General features: G+C 41.2%; 1 protein-coding gene across 2 annotated transcripts in view; it reads left to right on the forward strand.

Annotated features, from left to right (window-relative positions):
* The window catches only part of APBB3 (amyloid beta precursor protein binding family B member 3), a 54,117-nt gene that overhangs the window by 24,714 nt on the left and 7,997 nt on the right, over positions 1–21,406 (forward strand). For both annotated transcript variants that reach the window (XM_075274782.1, XM_075274783.1), the window contains 5 exons: positions 460–587; positions 11,440–11,554; positions 12,343–12,430; positions 15,787–15,870; positions 20,674–20,789. In XM_075274782.1, coding sequence (XP_075130883.1) covers positions 460–587; positions 11,440–11,554; positions 12,343–12,430; positions 15,787–15,870; positions 20,674–20,789 — 531 coding nt within the window. The remainder of the gene's footprint in view (positions 1–459; positions 588–11,439; positions 11,555–12,342; positions 12,431–15,786; positions 15,871–20,673; positions 20,790–21,406) is intronic.

The following is a 21,406-nucleotide window of genomic DNA, read 5'->3' on the forward strand; positions in this document are numbered from 1 at the left end:
CTCACCGATCTCTGCTCCTGTCCAGGGCCTCGTCCGCTTGAGCTCAAGCCTTTTGTTCCATATTATGTTCTGATACTGAACATAATGAACATAACATTATACTAAAACATGCTAAAAACTTCAACAATATACAAATCTGTGCATTATTTTGTGATATTGCATGGCAGTTTTATCAAAATTGCATTCCTTTAAATGGATATAGTTAGATGTCAACTCACTGGCTGAATATTGCGTGTATACTGTAAGTATTTGTTTGCAGCAGAGATCTGACCTGTTTAGGATAAATAAATGTTGACAGATATGTATAGCCTGCCAGGGCTCCAGGGCTGGGTCATTGTAGACATAGGAACGGCTGAGGTTGAATGAATGTGTTGTTTCTTTATTTGTACTACTGGCTCTGACCTAATCCATATTTTGATGCTTTCTGAAGAAATTTTCAATATATATTTTTTATTTTAGGGTCAAAATATGGTTATGATTTTGAAAAAAGATACAATGAGCTTGGTGGATCCCTTAGATCACAGTTTAATACATTCTCAACCCATCATCAATATTCGAGTGTGGGGCGTAGGCTGCAATAATGGAAGGTAAAAAAGTTATTATTCTTCCTTATCAAAAATGTTCTAGCTTGATATACAAAAAACCAAACCATAAGGCCTAAATTCTTCTTTAACAATCAAGATTAATCTTTACACACTTTGTTAAAGTTTTTATAAAATCGTAATACATCATATATAGAGTAAAATTCCTTTATGCCGGGGTCCCCACGTTATGAAAAATCCATGTTTTGGCCGCATGACAATTATACCTATGGAAACGCTGCCATTTTCCATATAGCTATAATAGGGATAGAAAGTCTGTAGAGGAAAACTCTGTGGACTTTCTGTGAAAAGCGCTGTGAACAAAACTGCAGTCCTTTCTGCATCGCCTTTTCACTGCGTCTCGCTATGTGGGGCCTTAGCGTTAGGGTCCATTCACATGGAGGAAAATGGTGAGGAATTTGGTGTGGAATTTTCCACTTGGAAAAAAAAGTCTCCCATTGATTTCAATGGGTTCTGCTAGCTTTTTTTTCCCTAGCAGAATAGTCTAACGCATAGTCTAACTTCTGCAGGTCCTGACAGGATCACCAGGTATGTGGGGCCTCCACTGGTCAGACCCCAGGCTGCATGTTACTGATACCGGCACCCCCCAGATCTTGCCACGGGGGGTGCCGGGCGGGCATTTACTTGGCGGAACCCTTTGGATCCTGCCATTACGTTTGATGGTGGAAACCAAAGGGTTAAAACGTCCAGTTGGAGCTCAGACCGGACATTATCGAGGCGGGTGTTAGGTGTTAGTAACACCTAGCACCCGCTCCTGATCTAAGTCAAGGGGGTCTCTGAAGGCCGGCCATGAATTTACAATTACAATTTACAATTTTACGGCCGGCAGTCTTTAACCGGTTAATGGAGAGAGTTGCAAGCTGCCCTATCACCTCTCCATTCAGAACAGGAAACTAAAGTCTCCCATTCTTCTGATCAGTGCATGGTCAAACCAACCCCCTCTTCTTTCCCAGATCTGCAAGTTATCCCCTATACTATGGATATGGATAGGGAATAACCTCCTTTTGTGGACAAAAAATATTTCCTGGGCCATTGTAAATGTAAAAATGCATTTAAAGAGTATCTTACAACAAACATAAATCAACAGTACAGTCTGTGTAAATGGGGAATAAACTTATTTCTGGTCATTTTATGTATACTTCATTTCTAGCTGTTTCTGCAGGCTTTGTCTGTAGTATGCAGTTCTCCCAGTACTAGCGAGTATGCACTGCACACAGTGAAAAGATCAGAATCTGCTCAATAACTGTTTCTCTCTCACTCAGAAACACCCCTAGGACCATGCAGGACATATAGAGAAGTACTTATACTTATAGAAGTACTTATGTGAATAAAATATTTTGCTTATGTTAGAAAACTCCTATTTATCTCTAGAATAACACTAATCCAGCTCCTATCTCTGTCTCTCATTGCTCATTCTTTCTCTTCACCTCTATGTAGACATTTCTGCATGTTTAATCTGAGTTATGTGACTTGCAGTCCATCTTAAAACAGATATAGTAGTATTTAAAGAGTTAAAGTAATGTTAGCAGATGGAGCGAGAGCAGAAACAGAGATAAAAAAAAGTATTTTTTTCTCTTAAGGTTTGTTACAAATGTATTCACAATCGCCTGTACTATTGATTTATTCAGACTCTGTGGAAAAATGAGTGACCATTTAACATACAATACCATGGACACTATCATATGCACAAGGCTAGAAGATCTTGCCAATCAGGATGAAGAGTCAATTGGTATAAAAAACCTGTATTGCATATGGCTATTCTTTATGGTGTTGTCTAAGTGGTCCTCTGCTATTCACCCTTGAACCCACATACAGGGATCTAGACTTTGCTACAAGGAAACTACCATGTTGCTACCTCTTACTATAGTCTCTGTGTAGTGATAGCCGACTCAGGTGGGTTGAGAAATGCCAAAATGTAACACCAAAGGGACTGGTTGAGACATGGTCAGGGGACAGGCTATGGCCAGGGCAGGCAGAGTTTGTGTATGATAGTAATCCAGGTAGAGGTCAAGACAGATGGAATAGGTCCAGAATCTGGTAATACATGCAGAGGTCAACCCCTATGACAAACACCTTTACAGAATACTATTGCTTAAACACCCTCCCATTGTGGAAGGTACCTTCTATAATAAGGGGTATGAAGTGATTGGTGTCCATGCTGGCCCTTTAATAAGTATGAAGAACACATGCATTCTGGAAATACAATTAACACTAGTACCTAGCAGATACTGGGTCCATGCTATAAAAAGCTGATGGGAAGAAGAGGTAAGATAGCTCCACTGATCTCCAGCATTACAGCGTGCACTAAGTGATTTTCTAGTAGCACCTCTCTACAGTGCAGTGGAGTACAGTACTACATGTTGCTTTCTTTACCTCTGCTGAGATGAGCTGCTCTCTTAGACACAAAGTAGGGGCAGCTTATTTTTCTTTGATTCTGACCTCAGCACAGAAAGTCATTTCAGCAGCTTTTTCTAACTTTTATATGTAATCTCTGTATAAACATTAAAAAGCCTGCTGTGCTTCTCCAGGTCCTTTAAAACAGCTGATCAACGAAGGTACTGAGAGCTGAACCCCACTGATCTGATATTAATGGCTGATTTCTGTTTTGCTTTGGGAGACATTTTGGAGGATTTCAAACAAATTACTTGTTTCTATAGAGTGATAGTCTTACAATTACAATTTACAATGGTAATCCCTTGCAATTTACATACACTTAAAGGGGTATTCCCACGTCGCATACTCACCAGTCTTCTCTGCTGTAAAATCTTCTTTCTTCCTGGTTTCTTGCGTCATTTGGTGGGCGGGGTTTCACATGCAACCTGTCGTTTAGCTCCGCCCCAAATTAGTGTGTAGCTCCGCCCACCACATAGCGTGATCCTATGGGGCGGCTGAAGGGCCTGTGATGTCATCAAAGGTCCTCAAAAAACACTATATGCACAATATTGGACTATGAAGTACAGGCAGGAGCAACTCCATTCTGTGTTACATACAGAGACTGCCTGTCTCTGCCATAATGAACACAATTGAATTAGCTAGCCTGATAACTGGAAGAACAGAAGACAAATTCAGAAATGAAAGCAGCTCCTCTCCCCTATCTGAGTGCAGGACCTAGGTCACGTGGTGTAGACACAGGAATAGCTAGAAACACAGGCTCGCTCCCCTGTACTTAGCCCCTCCTCCCTCCCCCCTGAGAGCAGGCAGATACATCACTTGACTTTTGAGCAGATAAGTCAAGGGATGTGTCAACAATGAATTGAATAAAGTAAGATAGTGGACAAACAAAGCAGTTTTGCTGAAGCAATGTATTTAGGAAAAGTCTTACATCCACATTAACAAGCAGTATAGATAGGATCCTTGTGATGGGACAACCCCTTTAAAGTGGTTATCCACTTTCTAATATTGATGGCCTGTCCTTAGGATATGTCATCAATATTCAATCTGCAAGGTTATGACACCCAGTGGTGTTAGAAAAGTGTCAACTTTTATATCTCACATGGCCCATGTACAATGGTCGTTTTCAAAAAATACATTTAGATTCTTTTTCTGAATCTTATACATCAAGAAGTTATCAAGGTTGAAATGTATCATTTTGAAGTCAGCGGGAGTCTGACATTTGCCACACTGCTAAATGTAATGCTGTTTGAAGTGGGCTGACTGAATCAAACAAAGCTGCAATAAGAAAAAAGACAAAAACTCACAACCCCCACATGTGTCTGAGATCTTGATCGGGATCCAAATCTTCAAATGCACGGAATAACCTCTTGGTAAAAAGGCAAACAGCCCCCCCCCCAAAAAAAAGGAGCACTGCCACCACTAAGAGTATAACATTCTGCAGTAAGAACCAAAATCTGGACCAATGTAAAGAATGAAGAAGCTGCGGCACTCACACAAACACTGTGGTCCTTCAAGCAGAGGTACCAGGTGTCACAGTTTCTATTCTATTCCTTATTCCCTGGACCTTTGGAGCTACTCACATTAGCTTAATATATCATCTCTTTGAATGCTCCATCATTCTTTTTTGCAGTATTCTTTGGATATTGGGTATATTTTAGAGTTCTTAAAATGTGCAGTGACCAGCTGTGTGGTATTATAACGCACATGTACAATATGAGCCTGAAGCTGGGGGTGGTACCTCAACTGTGGAAAACATCTTGCGTGGTACCAGTCCCGAAGAAACCCAACCCGATGGGCTACAACGACTACCGACCTGTAGCACTGACATCACACCTAATGAAGGTCCTAGAGAGACTGGTCCTGACACACCTACGCCCCCTAGTGAGCTCCGCTCTGGACCCCCTCCAGTTTGCCTACCGGCCAGGCATTGGGGTAGATGACGCCATCATCCACCTTCTTCACAGAGCTCTCTCTCATCTGGAGAAACCCGGGAACACTGTGAGAATAATGTTCTTTGATTTCTCCAGTGCGTTCAACACCATTCAGCCAGGGCTACTGAGGGAGAAGCTGAACCTTGGTGGTGTGGACCATCACCTGTCCAACTGGATCCTAGACTACCTGACAAACCGCCCTCAGTATGTGAGAGCCCAGGACTGTGTGTCTGACACTGTGATCTGTAATACGGGGGCACCTCAAGGTACAGTTCTTGCCCCATTCCTCTTCACACTGTACACTGCTGACTTCAGGCACAACTCATCCAGCTGTTACTTACAGAAGTACTCCGATGACTCTGCTATAGTCGGCCTTATCACTGATGGCGATGATAGGGAATACAGAGACTTAAACCGGGATTTTGTTGAATGGTGCCAGCAGAACCAGCTCAGGATTAATGCTGGGAAGACCAAGGAGATGGTGGTGGACTTTAGTAAACGGAGAGGTGCTCCGACCCCGGTGGAGATCCAAGGAACATGTATTGAGATAGTCAGGACCTATAAGTACCTGGGCGTGCTCCTCAATAATAAACTAGACTGGGCTGATCACCTGGAGGCGCTGCACAGAAAGGGCCACAGCAGACTCTACCTGCTCAGGAGGCTGAGGGCCTTCGGAGTCCAGGGGACACTTCTTAGGGCCTTCTTCAACTCTGTGGTTGCCTCAGCCATCTTTTTCGGTGTGGCCTGCTGGGGAAGCAGTATATCAACCAGGGACAGAAATAGACTTGACAGGCTGATCAGGAGGGCCAGCTCTGTCCTGGGGAGCCCCTTGGACCCAGTACAGGTGGTGGGTGACAGAAGGATACTGTCTGTGGTGACCTCCATGCGGGAGAACAAATCCCACCCCATGTATGGGACCCTGATGGGACTTGGCAGCACTGTAAGCGACCGTCTGCTTCACCCCAAGTGTGAGAAGGAGCGCTATCGCAGGTCCTTCCTTCCAACCGCGACCAGGCTGTATAATCTACATCAGACCAAACGAAGAGCTCTCCGCACAGAGAACTAATGATTATGAGGATGACCATGAGGTCTTCCTCTTTCTCTTCTGTTTTTCCTTAGCTGCCATGGACTCCTAGTATATCTTCTCTTCTCAGCTTATCTGTGTCTACGTCTGTAACATATTACTCTGTATTATCCTGTATCTGTATTACTATGCTGCTGTAACACGCTGAAATTTCCCCAAGGTGGGACTATTAAAGGATTATCTTATCTTATCTTATCTTATTGTCAGGATAGTATTTAGTAATATTACAGGTTAATGTGAAAATGTTTGAAATATTTTCTTCCGTTTTAAAGGACCATGCATATCATGAAAATAATATTTTTTATTATTATCTTTATATGTCACTGTTCTGTATCTCAATGTTATAAGTAGACGAGGAGCAATTGTTTTGATGTATACACAGTTTACAGTTTAGCCAATGAAAAGTCTAACCACCCATACATAGCACAAGTGATAGCCTTCAGGTCTTTATTGTCTTGATCACACTTTACCCTTGTTCAGCTTAATGTTTGTTAAACTTTTATAAAATTCTGTTTTTATTTCTTTTTCTATGTCTTGTCTTCACCCTGAACCATGAAGGGACAGGTAAGGCACTACTGAAACATGAACACATGTATAGTGACAAATATTGCATGAATGGACTCCAAAGAGAGTGATGTAAATGGTGGTCAGACAGTCTGGTGAGGTGATGTAGTTAGTTCATGCCCCCCAGTTACAGACATATTGTAAAATATAATCTTGAGGATCAAGCAATAATTCTTCCAATTGCATTGAGATACTATATCTAAGGAGATTTATGACATGACTTTTGTAGGGTCAGCAGTGAATACAGTGCTGTATACTGCTGCTAAGGGTCTAAATGTATCCAGATCCCAATTTATCATTTCATAGGGGCCAAATCATGACTATATATAATTTACAAAATTAGTGTCAACCTTAATATAAAAATTACCAAAAATATAGTCTTTACTCCTTATCGCATAATTCCTTCTCATAAATGCATTCTAGGCTTTTAGTGAGAAACCATTGGGAGCTGAGCTTCAGTTCTGTCACTGTTACAGAGACCAGAGCCAACTGCTTCAGGCTCCATGCTGTATATAAAACAGGCCTGGGAAGCAGCTTAGTATAGTTGATAATTGCGCCTCCCACTGGCCAATCAGTTATTTGTCCTCTCATGACTCATTCACATCATCAAGGGCACCCCAAAAAACCAACAATGAAGAGACCCATAGCAAGAAGTGCCCAAATGCAATTCCCTCTTTACTCTGCCCCCTAAAAGTTTGTAAGAGTATTTGGCTAAAGCCAAAGTAGGAGTGAGTAGTCATCTGCTTAGGCCATCTCCATACTGCTACACCTCTCACTCAGTATATATAGAGAAGTACTGACCTGCTCTGAGGTCAGTACTTCCCCCCCCCCCCCGTTATCTTTTATAAACAAGTGTAAGCATGGAACCTGCAATCTGCCTCGAGACGGATAGTACACTGATTATCAGAGTGAAAGGTAATTTAGCAGAGAAATGGGAGGCAATCTGATAAGAGGAGAAACAGGTATTTTTCTCTAAAATAAAAGTATTACGTACTATTCATTTATCCAATTAACGGTGCCTAAAGGGGTTGTCCAGGAGCATACTATTGATGACCTATTGATAGGACATCAAAAAGGAAAGAGGACACCGAGCGCCACTAAATGTAGTATTGGAGTATAAATGTGATATAAAATATTTAGAAAATGACCCCTCACCTGGTGGGGTTGTAAGTGGATCACAACACCCTAAACCACGTTGAGTGTCCTGGTGAGAGTGGCAGCGGTTCCAACAGTATACACTGGAAAACCGGGAAGTGAAATGGACAACAATGGGGACCCAAGTCCTGTACCAGAGGATCCGCGCTCAGTGGCCGTGTGGGTGAGAAGAAAAATCCAATTGTTGGTAGAAGATCCTGCATCTGGCCCGACGTGCCCTGCCTTTGCACTTGAGAAAGGGCTATCTTGGACCCTGAAACGCGTTGTGTCTACTGTATCTTAACTTCAATAAAAGGTTCTTCTTCTTCTCAACCACACAGCCATTGAGCGCAGATCCTCTGGTACGGGACTTGGGTCCTCATTGTTGTCCATATCAATAGAACAGGTCATCAATAGCAGATTGGTGGTTGACCAATTCCCAGCGCCCCTGATGATTAGCTGCTTGATAATTGTCAGGGTTGCCAGAAACTAGCACAGCTCCTGCCTGTAAGTTACTGCAAGCTCAGGCCCATTCAAGTTAATGAATGGGCAAACCCATGCTTTCATTTTATGCCTATTTTGATTTTATTTGCCTTGGCAGCAGCTGTCTGTCGTTGACTGGCCAAGCTAATTCATACATTACAAAAGTCTCTTTTACTGTTGGTTTTACCTAGTATTTCATCTTTAAATACATAACTGCAACATTTGTTTTCTCATTACAAGTAAAAAAAAACCAGCACAGTACTGAACAAGTCATTTATCATTGAAGCCAATGCATACAGAAACTGATGGTCTGCACTTATGCCAAGGTTTATATGACCATGGAAAGTTCATTCTTTAGACGGTTTCTTCTTATGACTCATCGGTTGGAGCCACATAAACAACAAACAAGTTATACCCAAAGGCAGCTGCTATGAGCTCATTTGTGACACAAATGCTGGAGTCAAGCACAGAAAAAGCCAGCCCTCCCCCTTCCCCATCTCTTTCAGTTTTCTACATGTACTGTATAACATGCATTCAAGCATTAACTAGTAACAGTTATATGAAAAATAACATTTACAGTGACTTTTATAAATGTATGTTTTATGTAACTATACTACATAGCTTTGTAAATAGCCATGATCACTGCCTATTCTTTAAAGGGGTAGTCCAGCCTCCAAAAATTATCAGCAAATACATCCACAGCAGTGCTAAATTCTAAATGTTCCCTTTTGTACCCTTTGCTTGGCTTTAATGTACTTGCTGCTCCTTGAATCACTTCTATTTACATGTGGTGAATCTGTGGACAAACTACATTTCCCATGATTCATCTGCCTGTGTATCACTCCCTTCTCCACTCTCCCCTGCAATGAAATCACTGGTAACAAATCACTCCCAAATCCGAGGTCCCATGCTGCTGTGATGTTTCATGATGTGGCTTGACATTTTCATAGGGAGGGGTGAAAATTGCCACTCTGAGGTCAAAGACCTAATAATAAATAAGATAAGCAGTGATGAATTTATTTAGTAAATATATTAGGAAGTGTTTTGTATAGGTGCATCCTGCTATTTGGCCCATGTGTTTAAAAAAAAAAAACAAACAAAAAAAACTGGATAACCCCTTTCATCACTTGTCTAATATCCATGTATCCAATGTATTTATACAGGAAAATCCAATAACATGATTAAGAGTGTTGGGGGAATCATAATACCCCAGAGATATGTTGTCTGTAAAGGAAAATTAATTAACAGGCCAAGATTGGCTACAGCCATCTTTAGCCTGGAGAATCACGAAGGCACATGGTGGTGGTGTATCAAAATGGATTCTGTTTAATGGTGGCTAGAACAAAGTATATATCACATGGCATAGACAGAACAGGATTGGCTAGTATAATTAGCCTTACATCTATTGGTGGAGAAGTTTGTAACAATAGCCCTGATGAATATCTATTGGATAAGATACTGGAGAGAGGTCACACCCCCCTGAGGGCTAGCTCTACTCTAAAATGGAGTCAGTGACCGCATGGTGATCGCATGGTATCAATCAAAATGGCAGCCATCAGCACATGTCTCAAATACACACTCTAGATGTCTATCTCATGGTATTCTAAAGACAATAGACATCCTTGTTGGAGACAATTAGCTTAATTACCCTTCTCTTGTCCCTTTATCTTTAAAAGGGTCTTTGATCCTTTCCTAACAATGCCCCTGGTTCCAGACGATCTGTCTCCATCCTTTGTAAGATAGCATCACCCAATACACAGAGCATAGTATTTACATAACCAGTCTGGCAAGTCTCCAAATTGCTCATCTCTGGACAGATAGAACAATCTCTGCCCCCACCTCTATACACAATTTTTCATAAGATATTATTAGCCCCCCACAAGAGTAATGTCATTTCAAAATAGTAAAATAGACAAATCACCAGGTTCAGATGACATATATCCCCTAGTTCTGAAGGAATTACTGTATGTACCGTGATAGACAGACCCTTATATATAAAATGTAATGTCTCAGTAATGACCAGATCTGTTCCATGGAATAGGCACATAGCAAATATGGTGGCAGTATTCATAAAGAGGTCTAAAAACAAGCCCGAAAACTGTAGACCTTTATGTTTAAAAAGGATCTTTCATGTCCTTACCTCTGGATCAACTTAGGTTTATAAGTTTGGCTGGATAGACTTGGGCCTTTATCAAACCTTATCAACTATGTCACTATGCAGGTAATGATCTAGCAGATTTTTCTTCATATAGTATGGCATGCTTGTGTATGCCTCGTGCATGGCTGATGTAGTTGATTTAGATACTTATGCTTTGTCTACAGTCTCAATCCCTTCCTCTCTTTCAATATGGTTCCTCAGTTGCAGCCTACATTTCCAATTATGCCTCAAAATCTATTAGCTTGCTCTGCTTTGAGTCCGGTCAAGGTGAGGCATATTAAGACAGCACCACAGTTAGATAGGTCAATAGTGTAACGCCTTTTCCACCATAAAAATTCATGTCTCTGTTGCCAAGATATTCATTTTTTTCACAATATGCAAAAGAGAAATCTTGAACACCAAGGGCGGCTCCGTCACTCCAAACTGCTACACCCCATACTGCTCTAATACATTGGCATGAACATGAAAACACAGATCCGGCCAAGATTTCAGCATAACTCTCTGCCCTGTCACTTAAAGAAGAGACGGGAAAAGAGGAATATTAGAGCAGTTAGGACAAACAGAGGCAACCTAAGGAAGACAATGAAAGATGTTTCGGTATCTAAACTTTGCTTCTATGCAGAAATACCCTTAGTGTTTTTTATGGATGAGTAGGGATCTAAGCAATTGAACTCTTACTAAGCACAGTTTTCTGAAATGTCTTATTCATGTTCTATTAAAGTATTTAAATGGAAAACAAATTCATTTTCTGTCTTTAGAGAGGTTCTTTGTGGGGTGTAACAGAGGTTTATGTAACACTGTACAATCTTCTCATACTTCATATATGCTATGGTTGTTTACATACAGCTTATCCATGGCTGATTGGTAAATACAGAACAGGTTCATAGGAATACATACACAGTTGTGGAATATGTTTACAATATTGGATAAGATAAGATAAGCTAAGATAATCCTTTTATAGTCCGACCATGGGGAAATTCAGTGTGTTACAGCAGCATGGATAATACAGTAATATAATTCAATACATAATAGTCTTAATCCATTTCCATTTATATTATTATGTATATAATAAAGTATTTCTTGTTTTAGGGACTTTGCATTTGTGGCTAATGATAAAGATACATGCATGCTGAAGTGCCACGTGTTCCGATGTGATGTCCCAGCCAAGGCCATTGCCAGTGCCCTCCATGACATGTGCTCCAAGGTATACTGCGATTCTTATCATTCACATTGTCACCATTTTAGGGCATATTAATATGTTGAGGTATTGGTGACGTTTCTTGGCAGTATCCATGCTACGTAAATGACATGAAAAATTGAATTACTGTATTTTGATGTTATAATTATGAGGACTGAGAATAACTCATTACACATGTATAGTTGGGCTCATGCACATAGAAAAGCCATGTGTACGAAACCTGTTTGCACATGTAGTGGCTGTCCTTGTGCTACCCTTAAAGGGGGTAGAAACCCCTTTCCATATGTTCCATTAGAAAATATGGATGTTACAGAGTCAAAGCTGGTCCGATTCCTGTGTGTTTAGCGCCCTGGTCTCACTACATGAAATGAATGGGTCCGTGGAAGACATGGACGTGCCATTTTCCCGCTAAAACATAGATGCCCATGTAGTCCAAACCAGAATAGATGAATAGATGAGAAAATATTATGGTGAGTAAATCCCTTTAAACTGTAGATGGGCCCTCTTTAAAGGGAGTCTGCTACCAGAAAAATCGTTATTAAACAAGTCACAGTGTAGAGGTAAGAATAATACTGTATATTATTGACCAAATGGCGATTCTTGGCAACAAAGGCAGCGATTCAGAAGAGGAAAACCCTGTTTGATTCTGGTGACCCTAACCTATCTATCTGCATTGCTGGGTTAATTTGCTGAATTCTGGTGACAGAGTGGTTCCAGTCCTATTGGTTGCAGTTGCTCTGTATAAAAGTCTTCATTGTTGATTTAAAGTCTGAACTTTGTATATCACCTTTCAGATCATGGCAGAAAGAGCAGTGGCCAATAATTCCATCACTCGTTCTGTTACCTTAGAGACAATCTCCCCAGAAGACTTACCCGTACAAGGTGTGTAGCAGTTTCTAGAAATGTGCTAAACATTAACCAGGAAAATTATACCATACATCTTACAAGCCCAAACAATATGCTAAAAATTCATAATTCTAGAATATAGAGAAAATGACACACATTTCACCAAAGTGTGGTATGTGGTATAACACTAGACTTGTTTTTTATTATTACTCAAATGCATCTTAAAGAGAAAACAGACAAACTTTTCAAACAGCCCTGATTATTAAAAATCTCCTACTCTTTAGAGTAGTTGTACCACTGGGATCCCAATTGATCCTAAGAACAGGAGGAAGGTTCCTCTCTACTGATGGAGCTGCAGACCAAGCATGCGCCCTGCTGCTCTATTCTCTCTCCAGAGACAGCTGAACTCTGTACACTACAGGGAATAAATGTGGATCCCCACCAATCTCCCACACAGCTACTACATCAGTGTGGGGGATTGGTGGGGATTCCAATGATCCCACTGATCATGAATGTATCTCCTGTCCTATCAATAGGGAATAACTTCAAAATTTGGTACAACCCCTTTAATACCATCCTATTTGTCTTAATGGAAACTGAGTACAAGCAACCTGTGCTCCTGTGTTTAGATCTGCTGTCAGATGATATTTTGTTCCACTTGCCCTCTCTTCTTCGCTCTGTAGGTTAGGAAGAAGAGGGGGCAAATGGAAGGCAGTAACTCATGACTGCAGGATCAGACTGCTACTTTTGAAAGTTGCAGCTTTTCAATTTTTTTTTTTAATTTTTTTTTTGTAGCTTGTGAGCCCCATATAGGGATCACAATGTACATATGTAGTATGCAAATGCAGTATGCAGTATGTCTTTGTAGAATGGGAGGAAATCCATGCAAACACGGGGAGAACATATAAATGCCTTGCAGATGTTGTTCCTGGCGGGATTCGAACCCAGAACCCCAGCACTGCAGTGCTAACCACTGAGCCACCGTGTTGCCCCTCAGCATTTCAATTATACCTACGGTAAAGCTGGTGTTTTCCGTCTAGGTATAGTAGAGGCAAAAGTCTGTGAAAAATTCTGCAGAAAAAAACGTGCCTTATCCTTAACTCTACCCTTTTTCTGTTAAAGAGGACCTTTCACCATTTTTCCCAAAGGCAGTGTTATATACTGCCGGAAAGCTGACAGTGCGCTGAGTTCAGCGCACTGTCGGCTTTCCCGATCTGTGCCCGGTGTGAAGAGCCTACGGTCCGGTACCGTAGCTCTTCTATGGTCAGAAGGGCGTTTCTGACCATTAGCCAGGAACGTCCTTCTGCCTCGCGGCGCCTATCGCGCTGTACAGTGGAGCCGGGAGGAACGCCCCCTCCCTCTCCTGATAATGCTCGTCTATAGACGAGCTGTGTGAGCAGAGGGAGGGGGCGTTCCTCCCGGCTCCACAGTACAGCGCGATAGGCGCCGCGAGGCAGAAGGACGTTCCTGGCTAATGGTCAGAAACGCCCTTCTGACCATAGAGCACTACGGTACCGGCACCGTAAGGTCTTTACACCGGGCACGGATCGGGAAAGCCGACAGTGTGCTGAACTCAGCACACTGTCAGCTTTCCGGCAGTATATAGAACTGCCTGTGCCTGGATATGGTGAAAGGTCCTCTTTAAGCCATGCCCCCTTTGCATGCAAGTTGTAAAAGTGTCTAAGGCCCGGGCTCCACGGGATGGAAGTGCTGCAATTTGCCTGCGGCGGTGCTTTTCTAGAGAATCCCATGTCCACTTTGCGGTAAAAACTATGGTGTGGATACACCGCGATTTCTAAAACCGGCACAGTTTTGGAAATTGCAGCATGTCAATTATACCTACAGAAACACTGGCAGTTTCCCCATAGGTATCATTGTAACAGAAAGTCTGCGGAGGAAAACTGCAAACTTTCTGTCTAAAGTGCTGTGTGTAGAACCGCGATGCGATGCCTAAAACACTTGATAACTGCAGCGAACTACATGTTAGACAGTTTTTGGAGCAAATTATGCCAGAATTCTAGTAGTCAGGGAAAGTCTAATGCATAATATAACAGACCATCCAAATAAATAAAACCAAACCAAATCGAACAATGATTTATAACAGGGGAACCAAATAGACCCCATTCAGGCAATTAAAATACACCAGTGCAGAAAACTTGTTTGCGTTAAATACCAAAAGTGCAATGAAAGTAAGGGCTTATTCACATGACCACAAAAAACGGATTTGAAATGACTGTTTTAGCGACGTTTTGAGAACACATTGAATCCAATATGTCCCTTTTTCACATCTGTCAAAAAAATGGATATGTGCTATCTTTGTCCGTGAAAATGGACATAGTGCCATGTGAATAGACCCATTGAAATTCATGGATTCTTTTATGGTCCTATTTTTGAAACAGACGCTGCATGGCCATTATTCACTGCCAATTGCACAGACCCAGATGGACCTTTTTCATAGTCACTAGGTCAGTGAAAAACAGCACGACCCTGTGCATAAGGCCTAATATAAACCAAGTTGCATTCAGTGCCTCAGAAAGACAAAAGAGCACCATGATCCGTATTTCGCCATCAGTTTTATGAAATCTACTGTGTACAGCCAGCTTTAGGGGAATGACAATCAGACACACCATATTAAGTAGGAGAGGGGTAACACCCAGCAGTCAATTTTTCCATATATTTCCAGTAGGAATAACAGAGGGATTGCACAATACAAAGTTCTTACGAAAAACGTTCCAACATATTTACTAAAGCAGACAAATCCTCTCAAATTGTATGTTCATACTGATGTGATCTGTCTGTTCCTGTTCTGGCGGCCTTCGGGTGCCAGAAGCTGCTTGTGGATGAGCGGCACCTTTTACGTCACTCCTATACCCCTATTCATGTAATAGGAGTGGTGCAGCAGCCACATCCATATTGATGATGCCGGTAAACTGCAGTACCACTCCTATTACTAGAACAGTTGATCTGCACAGGGGCCTGAAGTCGGTCTCTAACAGATCACAGTGTGGGACATCCTGTGGGGCCTTAGCCTCAAACTAAAATGCTCCTATTACTTGAATAGGAATGGTGATAAATAACATGCTGCGTGTCCACCATGCATCTTGCAGCACCAAGAGGCTGCTAAAACAGGGTCCAGGTCTCGGGCCCATACAGATTACATACCAATGACCTATCCTGTGGAATCGGTATGAACATTTGGTTTGGGGCCAGAAAATTAATAATATAAATTTTAAAATAATTCACACAAAAATATCTATAAAGTATAATCAAGTTGTAAAGGGGAAATATCTATAATCTGTTACACGAATATCGCTAAGCCATAAAGTCCTGTTTTGTACTGTATTCCATTGTTTTTGTAATGTATGACAATTTCAAGCAATCTGTTGTTCTAGTTGATATTCTGGATACTGTGCGAGAGTCCATTCAGAAATATGAAGTGCTTTACCTTGGCAGCTTGCCTGTCTCAAAGCCAATGGGTGAGTTATTGTACAGATTGTGCGGACACAGCTACTTACTGCAGGGCGTTCTGTACTATTGTAAGTAACAAAATGACTGGAGACAGATATATCAGTTTCACATTTGTTCTGCTACTGTAACACTGCTTTTAGCATTAGTATTTGTCTCCAAAGGTGTAAATAGTATTGAGGGTAATGATATGTGATTTAGGCTTAGTTCACACGCAATTATGCGTTTGCATATTCCGTCGCGGCTGCCGCGACGGGATGCTGGTGCAGTGCACGGCATCCCGTCACAGCTTTCTGCTCTGGATTAGGCCCAAATGAATGGGCCTAGTCTGGAGGGTGCTGTCGCCATGGAATCCGCCTGAAGAAAGGGCAGCTCGCTTCTTTTTTCCGCTAGTGGCAACATGTCGCTAGCGGAAAAAAGAACGTTAGTGGTCTACATAGATTACCATTGTGAGGGTGCGGATTATGATGTGGATTCCGCGCCAATATCCGCCCCCTCTTGCCTCATGTGAATGGGGCCTTAATGTCTAGTTATGAGCCAGAACTGATCTCACATAAAGGTTTTCTAAACCTGATAGGTGTCATATTATCAAATATTCAGAATTATTGATTAGTATAGGAAACAAAGGCAGAGACTTATGCACTGAAATACTTCTAGAGAATACCATTATATACATGAAGTCTATGTACATCTGAATTTTCCTCTCTGAAATGTAGGTCATGTCTTGAAGGACTTATGAAACAAAGCCTGAAATAAAATATTAACTCAAGATCTGTTTCTGCAGTTTTGCATAAATTCCTAATTTGTTGTATCTGCTAAGTTTTCCCCTTTTGGTTTTACTGAATTCTGCATTATATTGCGGTTCTGTACAATACTGTATATAATATATATATATATATATATATATATATATATATATATATATATATATATATATTATATAGTTATATCTGAAGAAGTTATATCTGAAGAAGAAGCTCAGAGGAAGCTTCGAAACGTCATATTCTGTCATCATTATGAGTTAGCCATTAAAAAAAAAAAAAAAAAAAGGTATCACCTACTGAAGACTTGCAAAGTTTTTTTTTTTTTTTAATATATATATATATATATATATATATATATATATATATATATATATATATGTTGTGACAAATAGTGTGTATATAAAATGCACATATAGGGTTAACGGAGTTGTCCTGACCATATGAAAATGATCTACCAAAAGCTTTAAAATGAGTCTGTCACAGCTAGCCACTGGCTGCAGGGGAACTACTTGAGGTCAGAATGTCAGAACTTCATTGCTATAGGCTAGCAGCAGGCTCAGACTAGCTCACTGAGTAACCATGGAACTCCCTGGTGGGCCCGTGCCTTTAGGGGGCCCTACAGATCCTCATTGCTTTTTTATCAGGCAGTGAAAGTCCAGTAATGACCCTCATTAGCTTACCTATCCCTGCTCTTGCTCATTGCAGTCTTCCTCTTCAGTCTCCAGGAGACCCCCGTGCACCGCACATTACAACATGATGTGTGGCGCACAGGTCCCATTGAATAATGACGAGGAAAGAGGAGGCCGCAAGCAGGAGCGGATCAGTAAATGAATGGAGCCAGTTCTCCGTGGATTGCAGCTGTGGTTGCTAAAAATACAACCGTATCATAGAACCAGGGGTGAAGTGGTGCCCTGACCCGGCTCTGCTACTGGTACAGCAAGAAGCCATGGGCCTAAAAGCTGAGTATCAGTACTTGCCTTTCTTCTCTGAGCCCCCCCCCACACACACACACACATACACTCATATGGATTACCAGTGAAGATGTCACCTCTTGTGTGAGACCTCCTCTTGTGTGAGGCTACCTCTTGGTCGTATGGGGATGTATGAAGAGGGATCAGGACTTGAGTTCTCTCCATACACGGTGGTTTCCGGCTGTATAATACAGCGAGCACCCACCCGCTGACAGCAGCAATTGGTGCCAACACCAATCGCAGCTATTAGCTTTTTAGATACCTCAGTTAAACATGACCACAGCATCTAAAGTGTGCAGGCGCCATCTTTTACTGATTGCCGCCTCCAGATCATCATCATCAGAGGGCGGCAAACAGTTGCCATGACAGCCGAGCCAGGAACTTATCATTGCCAGGCTTATCATTGCCATAGTTCTATTACGTATTACAAAGTACAGTTTGTCCGGCAAACAATAGGCCATATGGCTCCTGGTTGGTAGTATACAGCGTATACTCAGTGTGAAGGCTAAGCAAAGCATTGTGGGAAAAGATCACCGATCTCGATCCCACCTAAAAAGATCGTGTTTGGAATTCCGATCACGATCGAGAAATTTTCTCGATCGCCGATCGGAATCCGATCTTTTCCGAACAAGATCGCTCAACCCTATGAATATCACTTCACACGCGACATGTCACACAGCTAGAAATGTCTGACAGTGGTTGGAGGAGCACAACCAAGACTTCCAAGTACTTCCCTGGTCAGATAATCTCCCAGACTTGAACCCAATTGAGGATCACCTCGATCCTCATGTTCACTTTTGGATCCTCCCCAGGCACCCTCCAGCAAATGTAAGATGCACTGCAGTCAGCATGGCTCCACATGCCTAAGGCAACACACTAGCAATTTACAGAGTCACTTCTAGTCCATCTAGCTGCTGGCCATGCTGCACATGGTGGTTACTCTGGATATCTGGCGATCATTATAATGTGGCTTGACTCTATATATGGTTGAAGAAATACCAATGCAAACTGATAAAGTAAAGCAAAGTCATCAAAAATTGGGTTTAATATTTATGGGTTTAGCACTGTTTATATCACGTTTCATCCTTTTGTCAGAAGTATACCTAAGGAGGATTTCCCAACATACATCTCTGACAAAAGACTCTGACATACAGTATGCAGAGACATAGCCTTTGAGCCTTTTCCAGAGTACACGTCTGTCAAACTATGTGAAAAGAATCTTACACTTTGCTGTTCTTAAATGTTAAAGATGTTATGTAAGCCATAAAAATATGTGTGTGTGTGTGTGTGTGTGTGTATATATATATATATATATATATATATATATATATATATATATATATATATATATATACATACAGTCCTATGAAAAAGTTTTGGCACCCCTATTAATCTTAATCATTTTTTGTTCTAAATATTTTGGTGTTTGCAACAGCCATTTCAGTTTGATATATCTAATAACTGATGGACACAGTAATATTTCAGGATTGAAATGAGGTTTATTGTACTAACAGAAAATGTGCAATATGCATTAAACCAAAATTTGACTGGTGCAAAAGTATGGGCACCTCAACAGAAAAGTGACATTAATATTTAGTAGATCCTCCTTTTGCAAAGATAACAGCCTCTAGTCGCCTCCTGTAGCTTTTAATCAGTTCCTGGATCCTGGATGAAGGTATTTTGGACCATTCCTCTTTACAAAACAATTCAAGTTCAGTTAAGTTAGATGGTCGCCGAGCATGGACAGCCCGCTTCAAATCATCCCACAGATGTTCAATGATATTCAGGTCTGGGGACTGGGATGGCCATTCCAGAACATTGTAATTGTTCCTCTGCATGAATGCCTGAGTCGATTTGGAGCGGTGTTTTGGATCATTGTCTTGCTGAAATATCCATCCCCGGGGTAACTTCAACTTTGTCACTGATTCTTGAACATTATTCTGAAGAATCTGCTGATACTGAGTGGAATCCATGCGACCCTCAACTTTAACAAGATTCCCGGTGCCGGCATTGGCCACACAGCCCCAAAGCATGATGGAACCTCCACCAAATTTTACAGTGGGTAGCATGTGTTTTTCTTGTAATGCTGTTTTTTTTGGATGCATAATGCCTTTTTGTATGACCAAACAACTCAATCTTTGTTTCATCAGTCCACAGGAACTTCTTCCAAAATGAAGCTGGCTTGTCCAAATGTGCTTCTGCATACCTCAGGCGACTCTGTTTGTGGTGTGCTTGCAGAAACGGCTTCTTTCTCATCACTCTCCCATACAGCTTCTCCTTGTGCAAAGTGCGCTGTATTTTTGACCGATGCACAGTGACACCATCTGCAGCAAGATGATGCTGCAGCTCTTTGGAGGTGGTCTGTGGATTGTCCTTGACTGTTCTCACCATTCTTCTTCTCTGCCTTTCTGATATTTTTCTTGGCCTGCCACTTCTGGGCTTAACAAGAACTGTCCCTGTGGTCTTCCATTTCCTTACTATGTTCCTCACAGTGGAAACTGACAAGTTAAATCTCTGAGACAACTTTTTGTATCCTTCCCCTGAACAACTATGTTGGACAATCTTTGTTTTCAGATCATTTGAGAGTTGTTTTGAGTAGCCCATGATGCCACTCTTCAGAGGAGATTCAAATAGGAGAACAACTTGCAATTGGCCACCTTAAATACCTTTTCTCATGATTGGATACACCTGGCTATGAAGTTCAAAGCTCACTGAGGTTACAAAACCAATTTTGTGCTTCAGTAAGTCAGTAAAAAGTAGTTAGGAGTATTCAAATCAATAAAATGATAAGGGTGCCCATACTTTTGCACCAGTCAAATTTTGGTTTAATGCATATTGCACATTTTCTGTTAGTACAATAAACCTCATTTCAATCCTGAAATATTACTGTGTCCATCAGTTATTAGATATATCAAACTGAAACGGCTGCTGCAAACACCAAAATATTTAGAACTAAAAATGATTAAGATTAATAGGGGTGCCCAAACTTTTTCATAGGACTGTATATATATATATATATATATATATATATATATATATATATATATGAACAACTTGTATTTACCTCTTATTCCTTCAGGGATGGAAATCTTAAATGATACAATAGAGAATATGGTCAGCACCACACTCAGGGAACAGTGGACAGAAGCCACCATTGAAGTGACTGATACAGTGCTGACTGTACACTGCAGAGAGGTAACTAATTCTCATCCTTATTCTAATTCCTGATACACAACACAGGGTCAATTCACGTTTTTGTCAATAATGAAATATATATGCCAAATCCTCATGACAATTTATCTGCTCTTTGCAGTGGAACATAGAGACCATCCATATAATCTTTGGAGCCACTAATGGATCTCTTAAAAAACAGATGCAAATCCATTTTTATTTCACTTTAGCTTATTATTGGGATGAAAAATCTTTTTTGTTGGCAGGCACCATTCTGGCTGCAATGTTCGATTGTTTCTACACCTTTTGCAAAGAAGTAAATTGCATTATAAAACTCTATAGCAGTGTTTCCCAAACTGTGCTCCAGGGAGCACAAGTGCTCCTCGGACCATTTATAGGTGCTCCGCGATATGGCGATAATAAAGGGTTAAAAATGTGAAGGATTTCAAAATTAAAATACTGGTTCACATGCACTCCTAATATTCTACCATCACGGCACTACGGTCTCTTTGGCAAATATACGAGGCCAGTGGATTAATGTTTCACGGTCGGACGGCACTTCCAAACTGGTCTCAGACCGCCCTTTCCGGCTTAATACGCTGATCTCGTATATTCGCCGAACAAACTGTACCTACAGAGGG

This window comes from Leptodactylus fuscus, chromosome 5 (genome assembly GCF_031893055.1).
Source record: "Leptodactylus fuscus isolate aLepFus1 chromosome 5, aLepFus1.hap2, whole genome shotgun sequence".
In the NCBI taxonomy this organism is placed as follows: Eukaryota; Metazoa; Chordata; class Amphibia; order Anura; family Leptodactylidae; genus Leptodactylus; species Leptodactylus fuscus.